The 24,095-nt window shown below is 44.7% G+C and overlaps 2 protein-coding genes across 9 annotated transcripts in view; one reads left to right on the forward strand and one right to left on the reverse strand.

The window, feature by feature from the left end:
- The window catches only part of lhfpl3 (LHFPL tetraspan subfamily member 3), a 244,381-nt gene that overhangs the window by 177,352 nt on the left and 42,934 nt on the right, over nt 1-24,095 (reverse strand). The window lies entirely within an intron of this gene.
- kmt2e (lysine (K)-specific methyltransferase 2E) overlaps nt 1,879-24,095 on the forward strand; it is a 28,412-nt gene continuing 6,195 nt past the window's right edge. The window contains exons 1-18 of one of the 8 annotated variants that reach the window (XM_084038401.1): nt 1,879-2,222; nt 10,898-11,082; nt 15,019-15,133; nt 15,589-15,818; nt 15,951-16,090; nt 16,580-16,761; nt 16,872-16,910; nt 17,020-17,220; nt 17,435-17,565; nt 17,767-17,884; nt 17,997-18,106; nt 18,226-18,478; nt 19,480-19,578; nt 21,780-21,851; nt 22,476-22,661; nt 23,048-23,374; nt 23,477-23,776; nt 23,863-24,013. In XM_084038401.1, the coding sequence (XP_083894527.1) occupies nt 11,012-11,082; nt 15,019-15,133; nt 15,589-15,818; nt 15,951-16,090; nt 16,580-16,761; nt 16,872-16,910; nt 17,020-17,220; nt 17,435-17,565; nt 17,767-17,884; nt 17,997-18,106; nt 18,226-18,478; nt 19,480-19,578; nt 21,780-21,851; nt 22,476-22,661; nt 23,048-23,374; nt 23,477-23,776; nt 23,863-24,013 (2,725 nt within the window). In that variant the 5' untranslated portion in view covers nt 1,879-2,222; nt 10,898-11,011. Of the gene's footprint in view, nt 2,223-6,458; nt 6,588-10,897; nt 11,083-13,310; nt 13,407-15,018; nt 15,134-15,588; nt 15,819-15,950; nt 16,091-16,579; nt 16,762-16,871; nt 16,911-17,019; nt 17,221-17,434; nt 17,566-17,766; nt 17,885-17,996; nt 18,107-18,225; nt 18,479-19,479; nt 19,579-21,779; nt 21,852-22,475; nt 22,662-23,047; nt 23,375-23,476; nt 23,777-23,862; nt 24,014-24,095 lie in introns of those variants that run through there. The other 7 variants (XM_084038403.1, XM_084038402.1, XM_084038404.1 and 4 more) reach the window with 7 other exon arrangements.

Here is a 24,095-nt window from a genome sequence, read left to right on the forward strand (position 1 = left end):
TGTTACCTAATGGCGCCTGGTCGTACATGCTCTCCGGTTGCGCCCCTTTCCCCTCACAGCTCAGCGCCCGCCCACAAATAGTAGCTGCATGATGTCATCAGAACCGGTGCTCAAAAATGACCAATTTTCATCAATGTCTGTTTGTACAGTGGTTAACCTCCCCATCAACTGTGCATCATTATATTGACATAAAAGAGGTCAGATCATCTGCGGACCAAAACGCGGTGGGAACAACGGTCACAGATACATGTCCTCTCCGCCGAAAAATCGAGTGACGGTTTCACCGCTGTATCCTCCACAGCCGTTTTACACACATTTCCGTAAGGAAGCGGGTATCGGCGGCTCGCTCGGCCCAACTTTTACCCCCCGTCCTCCCCCACGTTTATTGCACAAAACCTGCCTGCCCGCGCACCGAGCAGTTGCGGGGCTTGCAGCTGTCTCGCACGAGTGCGCATGCGCGGGGGGATGCGGTTTCGGGTGGGGGAGGGTCATTACATGGAAACGATGAGAACATCCTCTCTCAACATATGATGTCAAAGGGATTTCTACAGACACATTTCTGGAGATCTGGCAGCAGCGTATCTACCACAACAATAAATCCATCGGAAATATGCTACGATGATTATTTCTGTGTTAATCATGTCTCACCCCACGGCTTGTGATGGTTGTTAAAGACATCTAAATGGTTGTACTACACAACTTACTAGCTGATGGTTAAATGGCATAACACAGATATTTGCTTTGATTTGGGAAGGTTGAAAATTATTAAAGTAAATTAAAATGTTTGTAAGCCAAAAAGTGTGAGTGAGTTGAGTTTTCTTATTGTGTGCACTTGACATTTCGACTTCAAGCCAAGCGTAGATCTGCAAACATGTAGGCCAAGGCTTCAGTGTGTGTGTGTGTGTGCGTGTGTGTGTGTGTGGTTTATGTGGTTCAAGTTCAATAATGCTGTAGTCCCATATGGTCCATTTTCTTTGTCCTTGATTTAATAATGTTATTGGTCAGTGTTTCATGGTTACCCATTCCAAACATCAGTTCAATATACAAAACGCTGCTCTTGTGTAAGGGGTTACATAACAGCTTAGTTGCCTCCTCCTGTGTTGGGGATGTTTCTTTTCAGCTATGGAAGTGGTAAAAAAAAAAAAAAATCCAGGATTTTCGTTCAAAATAACCCCCTCTCGGATTTGTTAACGTTCACATTCTTGTAGGTTAATAAAGAATATTTTGGGGTGTCATTTGTGCCTTTAGCAGTCTGTTTATGGATCTAAAAACAAACAAAAGCATTGTAGATATTAAATGTAATATAAAACTGGCTACACGTGGGGTAGTGTTGAGGCAAAAATATTCCTTTCACCCTGAGAGGAAAAAGAGGAAACAGGAGGGGAAGGTAATTTAAACATAACCCTCCTGATAAACACACATATTTTTGTCGACTTCACTTTCACGAGATGATCAAAATCGCGCAGACGTTAAAGCACCAGCACCAGTGCATTGCAAATGTGCTACATGCAATGCGTAAGATTTATTTGATGTGCTATTTTTAAAAATCATAAGACAAACAATGACTAAACCACCTGCGTTGTGTCTCCCGCAAGTGTAATTATCTCGTATAATTAGATTAACACGCTATGGTCCAGTTTGTCTGCTAATTGTCCGATTGACATGCATTGTTGCAAAGAGTGGAGCACAGCGTAAAATCCAGAGCGTTGCCGACAGAAATAGCAATGGCTTGTCTTCTTGAAGAATCGCAGTCGTGGACGCGCAAGGAGCACGGTCACGGCGCCCCTGTAAAATCGGGAGTGTAACCCCGCAGTGTGTGGAGGCGGAGCTCGGGTTTAGTGATGGGGAGGGAGGGGGGCTCGTGGGGGAGGCGGAGTCTCGGCAGTCCTGGCAGGGCCGCCATTTTTGCAAAGGGAAAAGAGACTGGTTTGAGGGGATCTAATTTCGAAAAGTCGCCTATGACCAGGGCACAGTTTTAACTGTTTCGAATTGATTTCTTGTGAAATTCGGGTCACTTCGTAAAACAAGAAGCAAGAGATTTCTCACAGGAAATGTCTATTTAGAGGACACATTTATATACAAACATTTTAAAGCTTTGCTAGGGATCCGCAGTGTGTGGACAGAAGTATTGTTTTGGTTGTGGAAGCTGTGTGGAAAGCGACGGGGGTCTTACCCAGGTCCCCTTATTCGCTATTCAGATCATCCAGAGTGGACATAAAACGGTGAGTAAACTGTATTATGTTGTAGTTGTGGGGTGAACACAAATCCGACCCGAAAGGCTATTGTTGGCTTTAGTTAGCTGGCTAGGCACATCATGCTGATGCTGGCTAACGTAGTTGTACTATCTAGCTGGGTATAGCTTGCTAACTAGCTGAACAACACTGTTCAGGTACTATAACGCTACGTGTCCATTCCGTTCATGTTTGCCTTAATCAATTTTGAAAACCGCTAACTAGGTGACGCAAGTTTCCAGTGTAGCCTAAGTGTCAAGTTGGCAAGCATAACGCCTGGAGACCACTTGCTAACTAGCGCATGCTACTAGCTCAAATTAGCTTGACACAGACCGAACAGGGCTCTGATTCCTCTTTGATAGTGTAGCGATACACGAAACGTCATACAAAGTTATCACCTAAATATTATTTACAGGATCGTGCCGGCAATGTAGCGGTTTCCCAATGGCCTAAGCAGTTTGAAAACCAAACACACATTAACGTTATCGGCAACGCAAGACGAAAACGCTGCAATTAGATTAATGGCTGTCCCATAGCCTAACGTGTAACGTCTTCGCTACAGCATACAGACTCGGTCAACATTTAACATTGCCAGTGGTGAACTTGTCCTCAAAAGCACGACATAACGGTATATATATGATTCGCACTTTGACTAGAACCAGAGGGGGGACTCTCTCGGTGTTTGGTTTGACATAGGGACACGGCAGGCCGTATTGCGCACGGTTTCATTCGTTTTACTGTAACGTAAATAATGTGACCTCATAATGTAACGCTACCCGCTTTATTTTCAACCAGTACATCTACTATACATTAGCAAAGGTCCTTGCAGCGGTTGGCAAAACGCACCAGTTCTTTTAGGGTACATTTTCTTACTCGATCACAGTGTTTGCAACACTGTCAACCAGCACGAAATGGTACATTTAGCACTAGTTACAAGCTTGAATGTGTCGTTGTGGCTCCCACCCTGCTTACCAGAACACGGGACATTATTTCCGTTCAGCGAAATTTCATACAATGCCACTGTTCAAAGCCAGAGAACAATGCGCTTATGCATGCATGTAAATAGATAGATGAAGATCGTTTAGTCTGTTATGTCCCGGTCGACCTAAAGCGGAAATCAGCCGTTAAAATAGCTTAAATGCCCAGCTACATTGCGCAGTAACCCAGGCTACGAGGCTTTTATGGAATCGGTAGTTATGAGTAGAAGTAATCGTGAATAGACCCAATGTCAGACGAGGATCTAACGACTATTGTGTTATTTATCGGACGTAAAAGTACATTTCGCGATCACTTAATTTAGATTCAGGGTGTATTAGGTTCAAATGCTGCAAGCGTGGGGGAGGGGGTGTTTCATTTGGGCATCTCGACCTCATACAATCTGTAACTCCATACCGACTGGCAACCATAGCCATGCTGAAATACAATGTCGCAATTTGTTAGACTTATAATCGAATCAACGTATTAATGTACAATCGGCCCTGGTTTGTCCCCAAGCAGTCCTCTCTCTCGACGCTTATGTTGTGACTCCTTCCTCCCTGCGGCGAGCCAAGTATTAATCCACTTCTTTCGTGTCGTTAATAGCTCGCTTTGCTAACTTTAACCCTCTACGCATTATGCCGTTAGCTCCCGTTGGTTACAGCTAGCTTTGTAGGTTTCTTTACACCGTCATTTTGGCACTTATTTACGGTCCAAGTGAACAGCCATCGTTGTTAAACGTTGCTCTTCTTTCGCTCTCTGCGTAACCATTAAAAAAAGTAAAATGTTAGGCGATTCGTGCGTCGATTGTTTCGCTACTCCGAATGGCATTAGCCTGCTACATTTCCAGAGGCCATTGCTGGCCATAATTGCTAGCCGATTAGCTTCCTGGCTTTGCTGTCGACGGACTCACAAAAAACTGTAATGGTAACAACACAGAGACAGAGTGATACTTAAGGCAGAGTGTATGAAAGAGGCGATTGAATGCATTCTTGGGGATTTTCCTCCATGCCGAGGCTCCCCTGGCCACACGATTGTCTCGCAGTCCTGAGAAAAGCGCTATGAAAATGGCGACAGCACCAGGGTGTTGTGGTAACATAATAGCAACGTTGTACCCTCCACACCCCTATCGGCAGGACTGACTGCAGCGCCGACATACTCACAGGGAAGCAACTACACAACACATGATTTTTTATTTTAGATAAGTTTAGACATAACAATAACCAAACAATCTAGATCATACGTCGATAATACTGCGCCTTTTTTGTCTTGTCGTCGTTACAATCGCTGACGCCGTTGTGCCTATTCCCAAAACGAATAACATAGTATCCCTGTAACATGCGTCACGGCTTATGCTATCGCTCTTGTTTTGTGTTGTAATGTTGGGACTGAGGTTGATCATCATAGAGAATTAGACGCGACTACTGCAATATACCATAAAGGGCACCTTCATATCTTCTATACTTTTGACAGCATTACGTTTTATGTGATAAACAAGCATAACTCTTTGTCTAAATACATATATTACAGACTTGTAATATCCCCTCCCTGAAATCATCTTTACTAAGTTAACATCATATAGTTTGTCTCCTACACCCATGGTTTGCATTTCTTTACATGTACCTCATTCAGTGTGATAGAAATGCATTCAATGATTTATTGAAAACAATTGATGTGGATGATTTTTTTTAATTTCAGTTTTACTTAAGGGGGGATAATTCAAAGAAATAAATCAGTTGAATATTTACTTTGCTTTTTCTTAAGAATCATCATAAACAAACATGAAACACAATATTAGAATGTATGTATGTTTAGCAAGGTAATATTATAGCCTACATCCGCATGACACATATTTTCATGTTTTGTTTAAAGAAATTCTCCCCAAAACATTGCCTTGATCTCATTGGATACTAATCTTGCATATTGCCGTAGCACAATCGCATATAGTATGTTCAACGTTGAATGTTTATTAAACAAAAAATTTGCCCTGAGATTGTATTTTAACCACAGTGACTATCATCATATAACATATTAGACATGATAATATTGAGGGAATCTAATCAAAACTACTTTCCAGGATGGTGTTTTCAAGTCATTTGGGCTCTCGCAAAGCCCTGCGATGGTGTGCCACAGCTGTCCTTTCCTCTCCACCACGCTGTGGGACCAACTTTGGCACTTTGTTGAGCTGAAATGTCTCTTCATAGCTATTGCCATGTCAACATTTCATAGTTGCTGAAGCACATATAATCACAAATTAGCTTAGTTACATTGTAGTTCAAGCTATCAACAACATACATGTCATTTATATGACCGCAAACCATTGTTTAGCTGTCAGATGAGGGTGTTGTATTGTTTCAACTAATGTTTGAATTTGTCAGTAACAGGAATAGTGCATGACACAGGCCTCCGACCCCTTCAAACCATACAATGTGAAATATGCAGACAAAAGAGGGTCAGTTTCAAGTCACTTTACCATCATAAACATGACTACACATTTGAATGGTCCACATGACTTCAATTCATTCAGAGTCTGTTTCATTCTAATGAATTTCAGCTGCCTGTATGGTTCACATAATAGTAAGTGTCAAAGGGTCTTCTCTTGAGTGGAGAATGTATTACTACTACATGAGTGAGAGGGCCCTGCTGTGCGTAATCAGTCTCTGCTACATAATACACAAAATCCCCAGCCATCGTGTTCTTCCTTGTAAAGAATGAACGGCCTCTGTCTTGGTACACCTTTGTCCTGCCTTCTACATGATACTAGAGCTTGGAAAGTGTTAAATACCTGACTGGCTGTATGTGTTCCTGGTTGCTTTTTGCAGCAGCAAAGTGTGTTTGCTTGCTTTGTTGACAGAGATAGTGACGGGAGGTGAGTTGCCACTCCCCCTCTGCCATAGGGACCGGGCGCTCTGGCAGGTGGTCTCAGATGACACATCTTTCCTCTCACCCTAACTGTCTAGGGACAGACTCTCAGACACGCATACAATCAAATAGCCAGCGCAGAACTATTTCATTTTTCAGTATGCACCGCAGAAAGGGACACAAAAAAGAAGTCAAGCAGGTGGATTGACACATTGATGGGGGCAGATACAGACCACAGACTCCTCAGTCTTTCCTGTACTGGGACGAGCTCCCTTGTTATTGTGCTCATCCCAGTCTCCAGACAATAATCGTATCCCTGAAACAGTAGCACATCTGTGTTGGTGAAGTGTCTCTGTAGATGAATACCTCATCATGTAAGCTGTGTGGCTGTGGCCTAGTCTCCAGTGATCTTACTTGTGTGGTACCCAGACCCTGAGAGACCTAGAGACAAAGCGGCCCAACTCTGGGGCCCAACAAAGTCACATGGTATCCCAGCTGGGAGGAGAAGCCAGGGCTCAGGTGACCTGTTTTTGTGCTGCGAGCTGGGCCGTATCAGATCCCTCTTTAAGCTAGCAAGCCGCTTCCCCGACAGGTGGCTTTAGGGTTGGAGCTGCTGAAGCTGCTGAAGCTGCAGCCCCGCTTTGCCTCCCAAACCTCCTTCCTGTTGCTGTGCCTGTGTTACAATAGTATTCATTGGTACTAGTAGCACAACGCAGGATGGGACGAATAAAGAGGGGATGTGCCATCGATGTTGGTGATGTAATAGCACTGCGGTCCAGGCGTGAAATTGATCCTTGAACACTGTTGTAATGGGACCTGAGTGGCTCTTACTGTTCTTTTGCCCCATAGATGCTGAGTTGCCTGTCCCCCATTTACTCTGGACACACATGCACATGCATAACTCACATTGTAATTGGCTGCAAATTACATTGCTCCAAATGCTGTAATTAGCTTCCAGCTGCAAGCATATGTGCCTGCTCTGACAACCAGGATAGCTTTCCAGGTCCATGACATTTCGGCCATCACAAGCTCGGTCACACAGACATACCGATGCACTGTTATGTTTACCTGTCTAATTTGCAAATGTTAAAAGGAAGTTACCGTTGACCATACAGAGCCAGGCTGTGATACGCTGTAAGCAGGAGTGAGATGGAGAGATCTTGCCCCGGGGGTTCTCTTGAAGAGACATTACTCAGACTACAGGAGGGCTGCCCCAGCTTTGCTGCCAGATCCTGTTCCTGCTGACTTTAACTCACTCACTCTCTGGCTGTTTGATCTGAGTACAGAGGATATTGTTTTTCTTTTTGTCCTTGGGATGCTGTATTAGGATTTTATGTCTCACATCTTATTACATCACAACCATATACAATTCCTAATGCAGATAAGGGTATGGTAGAGTGAGGCGATTTTTTCAGTTGCAGCTCCATGCCCACTGTCATATTTCATCTAGCCCTAAAAATATTCTTTAAACTTTGTTTCCCCATCGGCCTGATGCTCTGCTGGCCCTTCTGCGTTGTTCACTAGGTGCTACTCATAGGACACTGCAACACATCAAGTGTCATCTGATGGGCTTATCTTCACAGTCAGCTGAGATATTGACTTGCATTCTCAACAGCACTGTTCCTATTGTGGCCACAAAAATTGCTTGTGTGGACCATATCCCCTGCTGTATTGATGTATCACTTCACCTTCACTGCTCAAGTGCAGAGGGAGCGCTGGCAGGCATGGGCACACTGATTTATGAAGGACAGGGCAGATGCAATGTGTCCCACTGTGGCTGCCGTGAAAAAGAGGGCCAGACCTACATTCCATCTGGGTTGTGCTTCGTCGTGTGTACATCGCTGTATTTGTACGAGTTTGTTTCATCCGCTTGTTTAGGAGCTGAGTCATTGCAGCCAGTTATGAGGATTGTGTGCAGTCACATAAGTTTGGCAGAGGGGGAATCAGTTGGAATCCCTAATTTTCTGTTGCTACTCCTGCTTATCGAAAAACATAATCTGCTGAGATCGTGGCTGCGAAAACGAGAATCAAAACACTTGCACATAGAGCAGTGGTAATACGCCGAGGAGAGAGGAAAGCTGTTGCATGTAGCGACATGGTTTTGCGTGTGGTGATGTGGGTTTTCCCTCGCTGACTTCAGTGCGGTTGGGTCTTAAAAGGATAGTTATTCCCCACACAATGACGTGACTGTGTCCCCTTGCTGAGGGAGGGAAGGAGGAGAAAGGAGAGACTGGGTTACACTATGTGCTCCACTCTGCCACCCAGAGTCCACCCAGGTCTAGGCTGTGTAGCGTCACTGTCAGACAGACCCCATGTACACCTCCCCCACCCCGCTGCCCTCTGAAATGGAAGGGCTGTGGATGATTTTTAAAGCTCCGTACAGCACAAGGAAATCTCTTCCGAGAGAGAATGAAAGGTGAATCGTTTTAGAGAAGGGAGACGTACTGCAAAAACAAATTGCTTCCATCCCATGGCTTGTTTATGCGAATGTCCACTTTCACCACGTCTTTATGTCACTCAGCCTCCCCTGTGCCTGTTCCCCATTTTCCCCACCCCTCGATCCTCGTGCGTTTCCATAACAGCAGTGGATTTGGCCAAAGGTGACTTTAAATGGTCTCTCCCAAGCTCCTTGTAATTAGGAACTGCGTCTGTGACACTCCCCTTCCCCTTCGCTCTGCGTTACTGTCTCGAGTTTATTTAGGAAATGCACAGAGGAGGGAGAGAAATCCGGCTGGGCGGGGTGACTGGGCACAGGAAGGGGGGGGTGATATTTTTTTTTCTTTTTTCTTTTCCTTTCTTTGGCTGCGTTTCTCCGGGGTGATAGACAGCTCTTCTAGAGGAAGTAGGAGGAGCAGGCAGAGGCAGTCACAGCGCAGTTCAGATTTAGTCAGGAATGCTGCTGTACTGTACTTGTTTTTCTTTTTTCCACTTGCCCTTTGTGAGTCTTAGCTGTGTCTGGCTGCAGTGCAGTTCATGTATACGTGCGCACAGCTCCTACTTCTAGAGAAGAATGTTTTAAAGGACAGGGCAAGGGGTTCTTTATCTGTTTGTGTGTGTGGAGAAGGGGGGGGGGGGGAACGTGAGCTTGTGTGTGCATTCCTTAGTTGTGACAGCAGGATTCCCTGGATGAAGTGGAGACGAAACCGAGTGGAAGAGTGAACGAACAGACTGCTTTTAAAGGAAATCTATTTACCAGTGCTGAAACATACTGGGCCATTCAAATAATACAGAGGAGGAGAAGTGTGTCATTTCAGCGTTTTTGACCTATCCTCGTTGAAAGAAAAAGTTCTGGTTTCACAAGTTTCCAACAAATAACGCCTCTGCCAGAGATAAAGCCCTGGTATTTAACCCCAGTCACTCACTGCACACAGAATCAGAAGAGAATTTGGAGGTTGATCCTATCATTGGCCTCATGGCACATGGGGGACTTTTTCCTACTATTAATTAGGCCTGGAGTTGACAGCTATCATGTCTGCGAGCCTCTCACCAGTCCTGCTGGCTCAAATTGCAGTGCATTTGGGTGAATTAGTACCTGAACTTACTCCCACAGCTGTTTTCCTATTTAAAGAATCTTCTTCTGTTGTGTGTTTTATCTCTTGTGAAATTCCCTTGATAGAGGCCATGCTGGTTGACGACTAACCTGGTAATGAAATCCAGACTTCTCGGAGAGAGCCGTGTGTCTTTTGTCAGAGGACATGGTGAGGCCAGAATGGGATATCTCATAGGCGTGCAGAGACATGTTTTGGTGTGATGGTGTGTCATTGCTTGCCAAGTCTCTGAAGTATGTCCCTACTCGATACATGACATATCCCTGCTTTGTAACCCCTCTCCCATCTATACCACAAGCCATGATCTGAGCCTTTGTTTGGCCTCAGTGTGCATGAGCAGGCGGAGGTGTGACCTCCAGCCTATTTTGTCTCGGCATCTGTCCCTCCCATTAATCCCGCTTATCAACAGAGCTCTCTGTATCAGGGGCAGCCACACTGACACACATGCTCCCGTCTGGATTCACATCAGACACAAATACATGGCTTAATATTCCCATCAATACTATTGCTAATGTATAATTTATTAGTCCAACTAGCCTCCCACTTGCGGTCCGAAGGGACACTACATTCAAAGCCTGACACCCAATGCAGTCAATTATTGATGCCACGGTCTTGCTTGATATCTAGCATCAGTTTCTATATGAATTGGTAGAAATCCTCACTGTAGCAACTATCATAATGTTAGCTTTGCTAGCAATAAAATGTGTAATCTTTTGTGTGTGTCTTAATTTTGTAGATATGTGTACAAATGCTTATAATAAAGCATCCCTTTCAGGGGGGGAAAAATGGCCTCTGTGTTGTTGCGTTTTTCCTCCCTCCTTTCATGGCGGCTGGCTGCTCTGTGTTCTCTTGCTCCCCTTTGTGGGGGCTTTCTTAAAGTGCAGCCTTCTGCATTCCTGTCAGATTGTGTGTAGAGGTCGCTTTAGCGCAGTTCACAGCAGCAGCTCAGGCTTCGCCTCACAATAACGTATCTTCTGGCTTTCCATCAGTCAATACCTCAACTCTGTAGCTTTGGTGGGGGGGAATTCCTACCAAGCACTTCCCTGTCAAGTGGTGTTCTTAGTATGAAAGTATGAAACCTAATGTGTGCAGGAAATACCCTGTTTTCACAATCACTTGTAATTTGAAGGTTTGCTAAAGGTTTGTTAAATTATTGGTATGAAAGAAATATTGCATTGTTGAACTGATCAGTAATGTCTGCTTGTAAGGATGCTTCTATAAATACTAACTGTTCCCTTTCTCTTTTGTCTTTTTTCCTCTCCTCTCTTACTACATGTTCAGGCCTTGTGGATGCACTTAGATGTCTGCAATGACTGCTGTGGCTGGCATGCCTCAGTGTTTTGGACTCCCATTCTCTGGACTCAGTAGGACAAGAACTGATCAGCAGAGAACGTCATGAGCATAGTCATCCCAGTAGGGGTGGATACAACAGACACCTCATACCTGGACATGGCTGCAGGCTCAGAGTGAGTAACACTGACAAATACACCAAGCCTTCATTGTTCACACCTTTTTTTAATATCATTTAATTTACTCATTTTCTCCCCATATTCATTGCAAACCATATTTGGTCTTTGCTCTCGGCCAAAAGTTAATTCTCAGTTTCAAGACCGCTGTTCCCATCTCTCCTCTTTTTGGTTTGACTGCACACATTCATGTGACACCCTTAGTTGATGTAATATGATTTTCTCTGCCCCCTCTCCTCAGTGTATGCCCTCTATTATGACTGACTTTTTCTTAAATTGATTAAATTCTGTCTTTCTACATGGATTACTCCCACCATGTTTAAAGTTACTGTTCATGAAAGCGGGGCCCCTCTAGTGTCTGCTCTAATGGACAGTTCCGTCTTGCCATTGATTATACTTGCACTTAACCATTGCTCTTCACATAGACTGGGTCCTCAGTGTTCAGTGAAACTGGCAGTAAGCCTAGAATATAGATGCTTGGTGTTTATAACACTAGCTGTGTGAAGTGTACCACATAATTTTCCTTGACCCTCTCCTAATGCTGTAATTTGATGTCTGCACATGTGTACACTGCATTGAATCAGTAAAACAGAAATGGTGCATGGAGCCATGGCAACACGCCTCCTATTGCCCCTCCTCTCACTTTCCTATAGTCTTGTCAAGGACATTGCCATGGCCTTTTCTGGTCAAATAAATGAAGCAAGAGGTTTTCGTATGACTAAAGATTAACACACGTCATCAACTTATGGAGGGGCTCCTGTCTCTTTAAAGGAGATTTGCCCTCCCTTCAGCCTTCATCAGAGCTGTTGCCGTGACAGCTTGTGTTGCCATGGTATCTGTCCCTCGCTCTCCTCCCTCCCCTCTGCACTGCGCAGGGCTTGTTGCCATAGTCACTGGCCTGAGTGACAGGTGGCCCTCGCATAGACATGGTGTCTTAAACAGCCCCACCGCGCCCCCCCCCCCCCCATCCACTCGACGAAGCTCTGCTGCCACCGGGGGTAGGAGTAAGCCCCTTGCCTTGACTCCCTCACTCGCTCTTTGTCCATCCAAGCTCTTCGTCCGATCGCCTGCTGCAGCTTTATTCAAAAGCAGATAACAAGCTTGAAAGGGGCTTCCACCTGCTGCTGCGCAGGTCCCATCCAGACCAAAGGGACACAGCGTAGCTGGACATGCACATACACACAAAGCGCTCTGGAGTATTGTGAGTGCGCCAGCTGAGTCTGGGAGAGCGGGGCTGGTTACTCACCAGCGAAACAGCGTCACGTCCCTTCCACATCCCCCTGAAGTCTGCAGCAGCGTGACCAGCTGTTGGCTAATGCAGTGTGTGTGTGTGTGTGTGTGTCCACAGTGACACACAGAGCCTGCCGTGCGCGCACACGCCGACAGAATACGTAGTGTTTCCATGGCAGCAAGTGGGAGCTCTTTAGGAGAGAAGGCGTTGCCTCTGGCTGTTCAGTGCTGCTCTTTTTCTCTCCTGCTGTTGATCTCTCCATTCTCCACGCTCGTCCACACTGCCTCTCCACCATCTCTCAGCAGGCGATTGCATTTCAAATCACATCTGTTCCTTGTTAAATACTCACTTGACATATATGAGCTATAAATAGTCCATACCGAGCTGCATACCTTAATTTGAACTTTAAGTAATTAAAAAATATTTTCTTCCGTATCATTCATGTTTTTTTTACATGGACAATGCAAGGTCATAGCTGTTCATGTGTATAACTCTCTAGGCCCTCCTTTCCACTTCCCAGGAATGGAGGCACGAATGATACAAAACCTCCAGCTATGCGCACACAGACGCACATTCAAACATGCTTTCTTCCTTCCCACTGAACAGGCTGGCTCACTTATTCGCCTTCAGTATGTCTTTCTGACTCTCTCACTGGTAGGTCAAACTAAAAGAGTGCTAAAGTCCAATTCATTTATAAATAATTTCCCTCCTTAACCACTTCATGATACATGCTTTGACCAGCTCTTAAATCCATGTATTATAAAATATAGACTTTGATCTGGTTAATCATTAATGGGCGAAAGTTAGTGAGCCATGCACTCTCGGAAGTTTGATTTTAAATTCTCCCTCTATCTTTAAAACCATGCACTTAAACAGTTTAGATTCTTCTGTGTGGCAGTTGATCTGTTGTGCACACATTGACAAAAAAACACACACACACACACCTTTCCCTGGGTCCGCCTCCAGACCTCGTGCAGGCACTTACTTTTTCACTTTGACAGTGAATACTTGAGCGGCAACGCACACAGGAAGTGTTGCACATTGCTCTTACGGCATGCAACACGAGCAATAGGGCTGAGAAGGGCTCACACAGGTATCGTATCACTGCTTTACCATGAGACTCTTTGTTTAAAATTTCACTGGTGTCATTAACACTTGCTCCAGCTACATATTTATGACCTATATCTCCAAATGGGGCTGGTTCTTTTCACTGTACGTGTCTTCTAAACAAGAGCTGAAAAATATGGCAGCTATGGAGTCACATTGTGAGCCAAGCTGAACTGTCTTCCATAGGCAAAAATGCTGCGTGGCCTGCCCGGAGCCCCGACAGGCTTTTTGTACCAATATTACTCTGTATACCAGATGCTTAGTGAGCTTTTCTCCTTGTTTTCCACCTTGTTTATGGTAACTTGTTGGCTGTGTCCCTCGTGGAGTTATTTGGTGTAGGATGTACTTTCAGTGTTGAGAGAGAGCAGAGAGAGAAAGCAGCTGTCATTTATACCCACACTTCTTGATGGATTTTTGTACGTCTCCAGACCCAGAACAGATTACTTGACATGACTTTGTGAAAAGAGGAGAATCAAGTCATGATTCCGCATGCTTGATCCATTAATGCTGTTGGATATCAGACTTTCACACGAATAGCTACCACACCTTGCCTTAAAGAGTCTCCATGTATCGCACATGCCTCATGCTTGTCCTGTAATGTTTTCCTTTCTTCCGTTTTCCTACCTCTTCATACACAACTACTTTGTGTCATGCCATCGGCTTTGCCAGTTACACTTCCCTCTTTCTCTCTAGCCACCCCCTCAGCAACTGAAGAATAATGGTGTCATAATAAGGGTGGGTTGGTCTCAAACGGCCAAACAGGCTCCCTCCTAAACCACACTGTGATCCTGGGGAAAGTGGATCTACTGGTTTTGAATGAATACATGGTTGAATGTTTGTTGTTTTTTGTGAGTGAGAGACAGCAGATACGTAATGATTGCCTGTAGCTGTGGGTTCATTGTTAAACATAATTTACTTTGACATGTAGTATTATTATGTGTCAGACTCTCAGGCCTGAGTTTTTCAGCCAAGGTGACATGATAGCAGGTTCTGTCAGTGGTAGAAGAAGTATTAAGATCCTCAACTTAAGAAAATGTTACAATATATTATGTGTAAAAGAATATCCATGTATTAAAAATTCCACTTGATTCAAGAAAATATCAGCAAAATGTAATTCAATTAATTAAGGGTTCTGATACACAAATCTTTGCTTTTTTTGTAACAGTTAATTTGACCTATTTTGGCAATTTTTTGAAACCATCTGAGAAGTCTAGAGGGTATTTTGTGAAGTATAAAAAAACATGTTACCCTGAAATCGATTGCAGTAGAAGTATAGCATAGCATTAAATACTCAAATTAAGTACAAGTCAAAATTGTTCATTAGTAAAGTACTTGAGTAAATGTACTTTCCACTAATGGGTGTGCAGTGGCCGACTGCCTCAGCCCCCCTGACGGTGTTACTGTCTATAGCATGCATCCATATTCTCACCACTCTACTTCTGTGTCACCAGCACTAGCTACCCTGCTTTCCTGCTGAGCATACTGACGCACGCATACTTCCTCACACTGTTTTAGGGAAACAATCACTCTGTGTAACAGTGTTATCTGCGTTTTTCAGTGTACAGTAATGTGTGCTCTTTGTTTGTGTTGCGGCTCAGCAGACCAGAATCGGTGGAGGCCAGCCCTGTGGTGGTGGAAAAGTCCAGCTACCCACACCAGATCTACAGCAGCAGTTCTCACCATTCCCACAGTTATATTGGCCTGCCTTACGCTGTAAGTACACACACTGTTCTTCCCTTCTGAACCTATTACAAATAACTTACAAACCTTTAGCCCTCCCTCTCTGTCAATCATTGTCACCAACATGACTCGCTCCCATTTAGGTCCACATAGAACACTGGCTGATTATTAGTGTTGTAGGAAGTTGTAGCTGCAACGTTGGTTGATTAGATGATCAAGAGCAAATTAATCGGCAACTATTTTGATAATCTATTAAACAGATTTCTGATGTTTGATTAGTGATTAATTGAAAAAAAGTGGATAATAATACACAATAATGAAAATAATCAGTAATTTGCTTTCCCATATGCCTGGGAATCGGTAGTCTATAATACCACCTCTTCCTGAATTCACATTTTGGTGATTTTGCTTTTTGAATTATACATTAAACCTACATACATTTACCTACACCACCTTATCTTCCTTCCTTCCTTCCTTCCTTCCATCAGGACCATAACTATGGGGCACGGCCCCCACCCACTCCACCGGCCTCCCCTCCCCCCTCCATGTTGATCCGACAAGGAGAGGGGGGGTTGTTTGTTCCAGGGGGCCAGGACGAGGCGTCTAGGGGCACCACACTCAGCACCTCAGAGGATGGCAGCTACGGGGCTGACATCACCCGCTGCATCTGTGGCTTCACCCACGATGACGGCTACATGATCTGCTGTGACAAGTGCAGGTAAGAGCCCGGTTGACGCATCATTGTTTATCAGATCTTTTTCATGGTCTTAATTTGTACCTTAGCATTGAAGCAACTTCAAACAGGGTTTTTAACCAGTTTATTAACAGTGTTTTGCTGTGATATTTTTAGTGCCTGGCAGCATATAGACTGCATGGGCATCGACAGGCAGAACATTCCTGAGACCTACCTGTGTGAACGCTGCCAACCACGACACCTGGATCGAGAGAGGGCCATCCTGCTGCAAACCAGGAAACGAGAGTGTTTGTCTGGTAAGATAGACTACACAGATGGATATGAACACAGTTATAATGTTATATATTAACACAAATTTGAACACAATATGTTGTTATGAGGTTATTTATGAGAGCTGCATCCCCCGCTGCAAGTCATTAACAGTGCAGTGGGGGATGCTAGAAGTTTTATGTGAGCTTATAGATTTTTCAATTCTGGTTCTACTGACCTCCTTGCTACATTAAATGGCCACATTGTGGCCACTACACTGTGATGTAGTGAACCCAGCATGTTATATGCTGTCAGGATGCATCCTCCTCTCACTGCAGGTCACTCAGCCTGAGCCTGGCAAACACCGACACCTGCTGGACAAGAAGCATATTCCTTTTCTAATATGTACTGTAACATACCTCATCTTCCATTGTTATAACATGGCCAGCTCTTCTTCTTTTTTGTTTTACTTATTTTTTGCCCTCAGCAGCTGTACTCCCGCCTAATAACATATATGTATTTGTTTGCGTATTCAGATGGGGACACTAGTGCTACAGAGAGTGGAGATGAGGTGCCGCTAGAGCTCTACTCAACCTTCCAGCACACGCCTAACACCATCACCCTCACCACTGCGCGCCTAGGCAATAGGCAGACGGATAAAAAACGCAAAAAGAGTGGTGATAAAGAGCCTCCAGCATCCTCTGCCCGAGCTAAGAAGGTCAGGTTTCCCTAATTTAATTTCTAATAAACCCAGTCAAACCATATTATGTTTTATATGCTTGAACTGAAGTTAACATTAAGGTCTCAATTTCTTTACTTCTCTGGCAGGCCTTCCGAGAGGGGTCCAGAAAATCCTCCAGAGTAAAGGTAAACTCACTGAATACAACATTAAGTCACGTTGTTCAGAGTCCTGTTGTTGTCTTCTCTCAAAGTTAAATTATTTGCTAACCAATGACCATACTGTGTTTTTTCTCAGGGTGCTGCTCCAGAGCAAGAGCTGACAGAGCATCCGTCTCTGTGGGAGAACAAAATCCAGACGTGGATGGAGCGCTACGAGGAGGCCAGCAGCAATCAATACAGTGAGGACGTCCAGGTCCTGTTGCGTGTCAAAGAGCAAGGCGATGGCAAGAGCCTGGCCTACAACACGCATCCTGCCTCTTTCAAGCCGCCTGTGGAGGTAAAATCCTGTTTACAGTCTGTACAGTAAAGTCAGGTGTCCAACCTCACACACCCTTAAAATCTCTTGTGAAGAGCACATAAAGACCCTGATAATTTCCTATATTTAAGCATGTAGTCAATGTACCACACTAGTTTTCTTTTTGTATTTTAGTGTAATTGAATGTGCGGCCCCTCCGGATCTGTATTTATGTCCGAGTGTCTCTCTTCTCCAGAGTCAAGTTCAGAAGAACAAGAAGATCCTCAAGGCGGTGCGAGACTTGGCCTCAGACTCCCTCATCATTGAGTACAGGGGAAAGTTCATGCTTCGACAGCAGTTTGAGGCCAACGGATACTTCTTCAAGAGGTCAGGATGCTACTCACTCTTCAAAAGGATTTCTCCTTTGAGTTGTTTCTTATGAATGTAAATTGAACATTGATGCTTTTTATACGCAGGTCAAACAAATTAAGTGCTCTGGTGACTTTGGTTGGATTGCTATGCATTGCTGTTGATTAGTTTGCAGTATGTTTTATGTGAATTACTGTCATTTATGCGTTTCCCTTTTAGGCCATACCCCTTTGTGTTATTTTATTCTAAATTTGACGGACTGGAGATGTGCGTGGATGCCCGCAGCTTTGGCAACGAGGCACGCTTCATTCGTCGCTCCTGCACCCCGAATTCTGAAGTAAGTATACGTCCTGAAATCCTTGCCTATTTTAATCAAGTCAGCCCTTATGCACACTTCTATTGCATTACTCTGTATTCATCATTCATTCTTCTTCACTGGTGTTTTTCAGGTGCGGCACGTCGTTGAGGATGGCATGCTACATTTATACATCTACTCGTTGAGGCCTATCGTCAAAGGCACAGAGATCACCATTGGTTTTGACTATGACTATGGCAGCTGGTGAGTTAACTTTGCAAGTAGCATGTAGAACCACAGCGGCAAAGCAAGATTGCCTTCTAACTTCATGTTTTGCTTTCTTTTTTGTGTGTTTCTTTCTCTTCTGCTCTTAATATTTGCAGTAAATACAAGGTGGACTGTGCCTGTGTGAAGGGGAACCAGGAGTGCCCAGTGCTCAAGCACAACCTAGAACCCACAGAGAACATGGGCTCTGGGGGCCGGCGCAGAGGGAGTCGCAAGGACAAGGAGACGGTCCGGGAAGACCTGGGCCAGAACCAGAACATGGGCTTGGACGGCGAGGGGAAGAGCAAGAGCTTAGGGGATGGCAAACAGAGGAAACTTTCTCCTCTCCGCCTCTCCATCTCAAACAACCAGGCAAGATTACACTTTTATGAACAACACAATAAATGCACCCACTCTCATCCTTCTTTAACACTTTACTACTCATATGTTACATGTTTAAACTCTGTATAGTATAGCATATTTTTTGTCAATATACATTTACCCTTGTGGTCCATGCATGCACTTTGGTTTGATCTTTGTTGAATGTTTTGTGCATGTGTTTTCCATTGTTAGTCACTATACATCTCTTTAGTTCCCTTTTCCCATCATCCTTTCATTCACCTCTGCCCCCTCCCCAAACTAATTCTTTTGACAACTTAGTTCAGAATTTAATGTCATTCCACTCTTGTGACACTCATTGCAGTGTGTACCCTATTGTGCGAAACTCTCAGAGAATGGTGTTTCCGTCGGAGTTGTTAGGAGCAACAGAATTTCTTGTCTGCCATCTGTTCCAGAAAAGCAATTTTTGGATGCCGCGACTTAGCCAAATTGTTATAATTTGGGCTCATTCAGCAGCTTGAAATCAGAATGTGTTGTTAGTGTCAAAGTTTCTTTGGTACGGTACTTAATCATTTAGAAATCAAGTCTAGAGTGTGACCAACATAAGACTGGGGTTTAGACGTTCTGAAATGTAAAAGCGGTTTTGCAGGGTTCTGTCAGAGCTTTGAGGAGGAAAGATGAGATGAGCGGTGCCCCAACAGAGGAGATATGTTCACACTAAAGGTGGGGCAGAGTATGTCAGTTGCCAAATGGTTCATTCTGTCGGAGGGTGTTCAAAGTCAAACAGTTACCATGAGTCAGATTAATTAGCCATCATTTATGAATAACAGTGAACGACCATAGACGCGCTCTGAGCACACATTGACCCCTAAAAATGAGCACAGTTGCTTCCCTTCGTATACTTCAGGTTACCACCCCTCCCTCCCTCCCTCCTTCACCTCCCCTCCTCTCTTACCTGTCCCTTCTAGTCTGTAGCCAGACCGACTGATCAGCCATGATAAAGCGCCATACCCCCCTCTCCCCTCCTCTTACAGGATCCTGAGTTATATGAGGATCTAGAAGACAAAACCTCCATTAGCAATGAAGTAGAGATGGAGTCAGAGGAGCAGATTGCAGAGAGGAAGAGGAAGATGGTAAGTGTGCCAAGCTAGGGGCTACAGCCTTTTTTTTTTTTTTGCCATGCAGCCACCCAGCAGAACACGCGGAAATCAAAATCAGACTGTCCCCTGTTGCTCTGGGTGGGGACCTAACTATTTATCTGCCGGGGGGCGGCTATGGCTTGGATATGAGCAGCTGTCCTCTTCTACCTCCCTTCCATTTAAATACCCTCCTCTTCATCACTTAACTACTGCTATTGCTCCTGCCTCTGCAAATGCCATTGGTGCTATTTGGTCCTATTTGTTTTTTCTCCCTCCTGCATCTTCGGCTTCCCTCTTCCTCACAGTACTGAGGCTTTGTGCTCATCTGTCTTTACGCAGTGCCATTTTTTCCCTCATTTGTTGCATTTTTTTGTTCTCCAGCGTATACGAAAATGAATAGGCCTCCTGCACCACATGCCTATTTACAACACCATCTCCTGTCAGTGGGAACAAACCAGTATGTTGTCGTCATGCAAGCTGAAACCCCAGCGTGCATTATAGTTTGAGTATAGCTCTCCCTTCACCTTCATTGCGGCTAGAACTTTGAAATGGCCAATTACTGGTTCAAACCCTCTTTTGCCGTGCCAAACACCCTAATGTCCCCGAGAGGTGGGATCAACACACACATACACGGCGAGCGTGGCACACTACACACACACACAAATGCACACACTCTGGAAATTACCCTGCAGTCAGCTTCATTTCACACGGTGGACCCAAGGTGTAAAGTGCTGACTCATCTTTGGCCAACATACAGTTCTGCTAATCGGCCGGAGAGGGATAGATAGTTGAAGAGAGGGAGGAGGGGCTGCAGAGGGGGAGCGCCTTGTTGCCAGGGCCATATTGACTTTGGGAGAGCCGATAGGCTGGTTTCTATGGAATGTGGCCCAGGAGAGAGCTCTGCTGCCGGATCAAAGAAGAGTGCATTCATAAAATGACGATCACAAGTGAAGTGGGTGCATGTGGGTGTCGTAAATCTATGCCATTGGAGATAACATTGTTGTGTGTTGGCATGATATTCTTCTTACTTGATAAGAGCCCCTCTTGTATGAACGGGCAGCCTGGTTTTCTTGTGTAGACAACATTTTGGTTTACTAGTGGCATTTTGTCCCTGGGAGTTAGGGCTCGGCAATACTGCCAAACAAATATTGTATCAGGATATATGTAGTTTCACATCTCTACAAGGATATATATAGCATTATATCATGCTTTTTGGTTATTCAATAAACTAATAATCTTAAGTGCAAAATGATCACATTTCCTGTGAAATGTTAGTTTATGCTTATTATTAATTTAGACGACTTAATTGTGTATCAAAATATCTCAATATACAATTTCATCACAATATCATTCAGTTCAAGATATGATAAACTATTATATTGAATTATAGCCCAACTGGGAGTACATCAAGTCTGCAATCTAACTGGCTGTGAGACAAATGTACCCCCACGGACAATGAGGTTGAAGGTGTTTTTAGTCCCATCCATGAGGTATGCCTGCTTACGGTTGTAGCCAATCCCAGTTTACATTGGGTGAGACGCGGGGAACACCCTGGGCAGGTCGCCAGTCAATCACAGTGCATACATGGAGATTAACCAATTAACTAAATTTTCCTCCCCTCTGACCGTGGGAGGTAACCAGAGCACCTGGAGGAACCCTGTGTAAGCATGTGGGGAGCTCACACAGAAAATTCCACGTTTTCTCAGGTTCAAACCCAGTGGGAGGCTGCTGTGTCGCATCAGTGCTACTGTACTGGGTGGCAGCATCAGTCACATTGTGAGAATTTGGTGCTAAATGTAGTAGATTTAGCGCCCCCTAATGTGATCTAGGGCCGTTTTTTGGATTGAAGAACAAAGATTTTTAACCACATTCCCAGACGGCGCAATAATGCATAGTTTAAAGAGAACTTCACACCCTATTGTGATATAATAGAGAGGTTGTTTTATGGCTGGTGTGGCAGGTGTGAAACACAACAAGGTTAGAAAAAAATATCAGCTAATTTAAAAAAAATACCCTTAATCTAGATGTCGTGAGGAATAAGTTATTAGGCAGTTATGTGGTGTCCAACAAAGGCATATTTTGTACTAGTAGAAGATCAGGGAGTCACTAGTGTAGCCCTGTCCAGTGTTTGTGAAGCCTTGTTTAGGGGGGACATGTCTCTTCTAAACTGGGCTGTCTCTTTATTGAACATTCAGGCCATCCCAGTGGAGCAGTCCCATCTCCCTGTCGGGGCGGCTTCCAGCTGGAAGGGACTGAAACACAAGGAGGTAAACTTGACCCATTCATAGCCAACCCTACTCCACCCATCTACCAGCCTCCCCACCCCCAAATCTCTGAGGTGACTGACTTAGCGTACTAACTGATCCTGATCTCTCAGCAATATGTCTGTTGTTTCAGTATGCTTTGTGGTATCAATATCTTTTCATTGGGGTGTTCTGATTGAAGGTGGACCTCTTTGGGTTTTTTGGTGGCGGTAGAGCTGGGGTTATTTGTGGCACAAACATGCATTTAGGAACACATTACACATGCAACGTCCTGGTTTGTCAGGTTTTAATTGTAAAGCTCTTTGTCCGTTAAGGTAGACAAGCGCTTTTTACATGCAGTCCATTAACATTTACATCCTCACAACATTTTTCCTGTTGCTCCTGCCTGACCTCCTCTCTCTTTTGTTTCTCTTATTGTGAAAGCAAGGGGTCACTTTTACACCTTTCTTTCAATTTGCAATCTGCACTTTGCACAGCTAGACTGGCTTTTGCTGTGTAGCACACATCAACTCGTTGTATCACTACCTCTGGTGCTATATGGGAGAGTAGTACTCCATGGATTAATGTTTCTGCTCCCTCTTCCTGTCCACCACCCCTCCTCCAAACCCCTCGCCTATCTTTCTACAGACACGGGAAGAGAGGAAGATGGAGGCCATCCTGCAAGCCTTTGCCCGAATGGAAAAGAGAGAGAAACGTAGAGAGCAGGCCCTGGAAAGAATCGGTACTGTGAAACCGGAGATGGGAGGCCGAAGTGACATCAAGGAGGAGCCTCCAGCCACACCGGAGATGGAAGATTCTCCAGCTGTCATGCAGGTGAGAGCATGGAGACACAAAAACTGGGGATCCCAGTCACTTCCACACAGTGAGCCATACAGGTTAATAATGCCCAAAGCCCAGGTTTCCCTGGGAGAGGCCCGGTCCCTGCTAACAATGTAGTTTCACTTACATTATTTGTATTTCTATTAGATTATCTAGAGAAAAAAACACTGAATAACTAAATATAAACTATTTAAAAATAATCAAAACTATGAATAAATAAGTGAAAAAAAACACTTATAATTGCTGACTGTAATTTCTGGTGCATAACAGTCATATACATCCAACTATCAAGGACAAATTGTAGGTAGTGGTCACAAAGGCCTTCTTTTTTATCTTTGCATCATTTTAAGAGGTAAAAACACTGTCCGTCTTTCCCATAGCCACTTCTGGAGGTGAAAGAGGAGCCGGGACTAAAGCCTGCCAAGGTCAAAAGCTCAAGAAACAGGAAAAGTTTCTCTAGGAACCGCACGCACATTGGCCAACAGCGCCGGCGAGCTCGCACCATCAGCACATGTTCTGACTTGGCCCCTGGTTCTCCGACCGAGTCTTTGGAGCCTATGATGAATGAAGCCCCTGAAGCAGAGATACCCACTGCACCAGAGCCGGAGGCCATCCCCGACGAAGCACCGGACAGCAGCCCTCCACACAGCAGCTCACCTGCACCGGACAGAAACCGCAACGGGAGCAAGAATTTCAAAACTAAAAAGGTACATTAGCAATGTTGCCATGACTGAGCACTTTAATGTATGGGGAAACCCTACAAACCGTGTCAAATAATTTGTTAAATCTTCTCAAACTCTTTTCAACAGCACTTTGTGAGTGAGTGGGTGGGAGAGAAGCAGCACGAAGTTGGCGCAGTACGAACCCCAGAACCAGTACCAGAGAGGCCGCTGAGAATAAGCAGTGACCCTGAAGTACTCGCCACACAGCTAAACGCCCTACCTGGCATGGCCTGCTCTCCGCAGGTCTACAGCACGCCCAAACACTACGTCCGCTTCTCGTCCCCATTCCTGGCAAACCGCAGCCCCACCACTCCTGGAGTCCCTACTGGGAGACGGCGTTCTAGAGAACTGCCTGAAACGCCACCAACGACTGGCTCCTGCAAGAAGGTACTTCTTTAGAAATATCCCCATTTGGCTTCGATACTCATGGGGCTTTCAAGGTTTAGTTACTGAACCCCTATTCTTTGTTACAGCGATGGTTGAAGCAGGCATTAGAGGAGGAGGGCTCCACCAGTCCAGCAAGACGACCGAGCCTCCTCATGCCCAGTGAGGGTCCTCTCAGCCCCTCTATTAATGGTGACTCTGACAGCCCTCTACCCTACAATGGCACCTGCTCACTGCCAGGTAGGTAGCCAGCAAGGATTATTGTGCAATGTTAACCACACACATGTCAAAATTAGAAAAATTCCAGGTTGAAAAAATGTTT

Source organism: Eutrigla gurnardus (genome assembly GCF_963514095.1).
Source record: "Eutrigla gurnardus genome assembly, chromosome: 21".
NCBI classification, from domain to species: domain Eukaryota; kingdom Metazoa; phylum Chordata; class Actinopteri; order Perciformes; family Triglidae; genus Eutrigla; species Eutrigla gurnardus.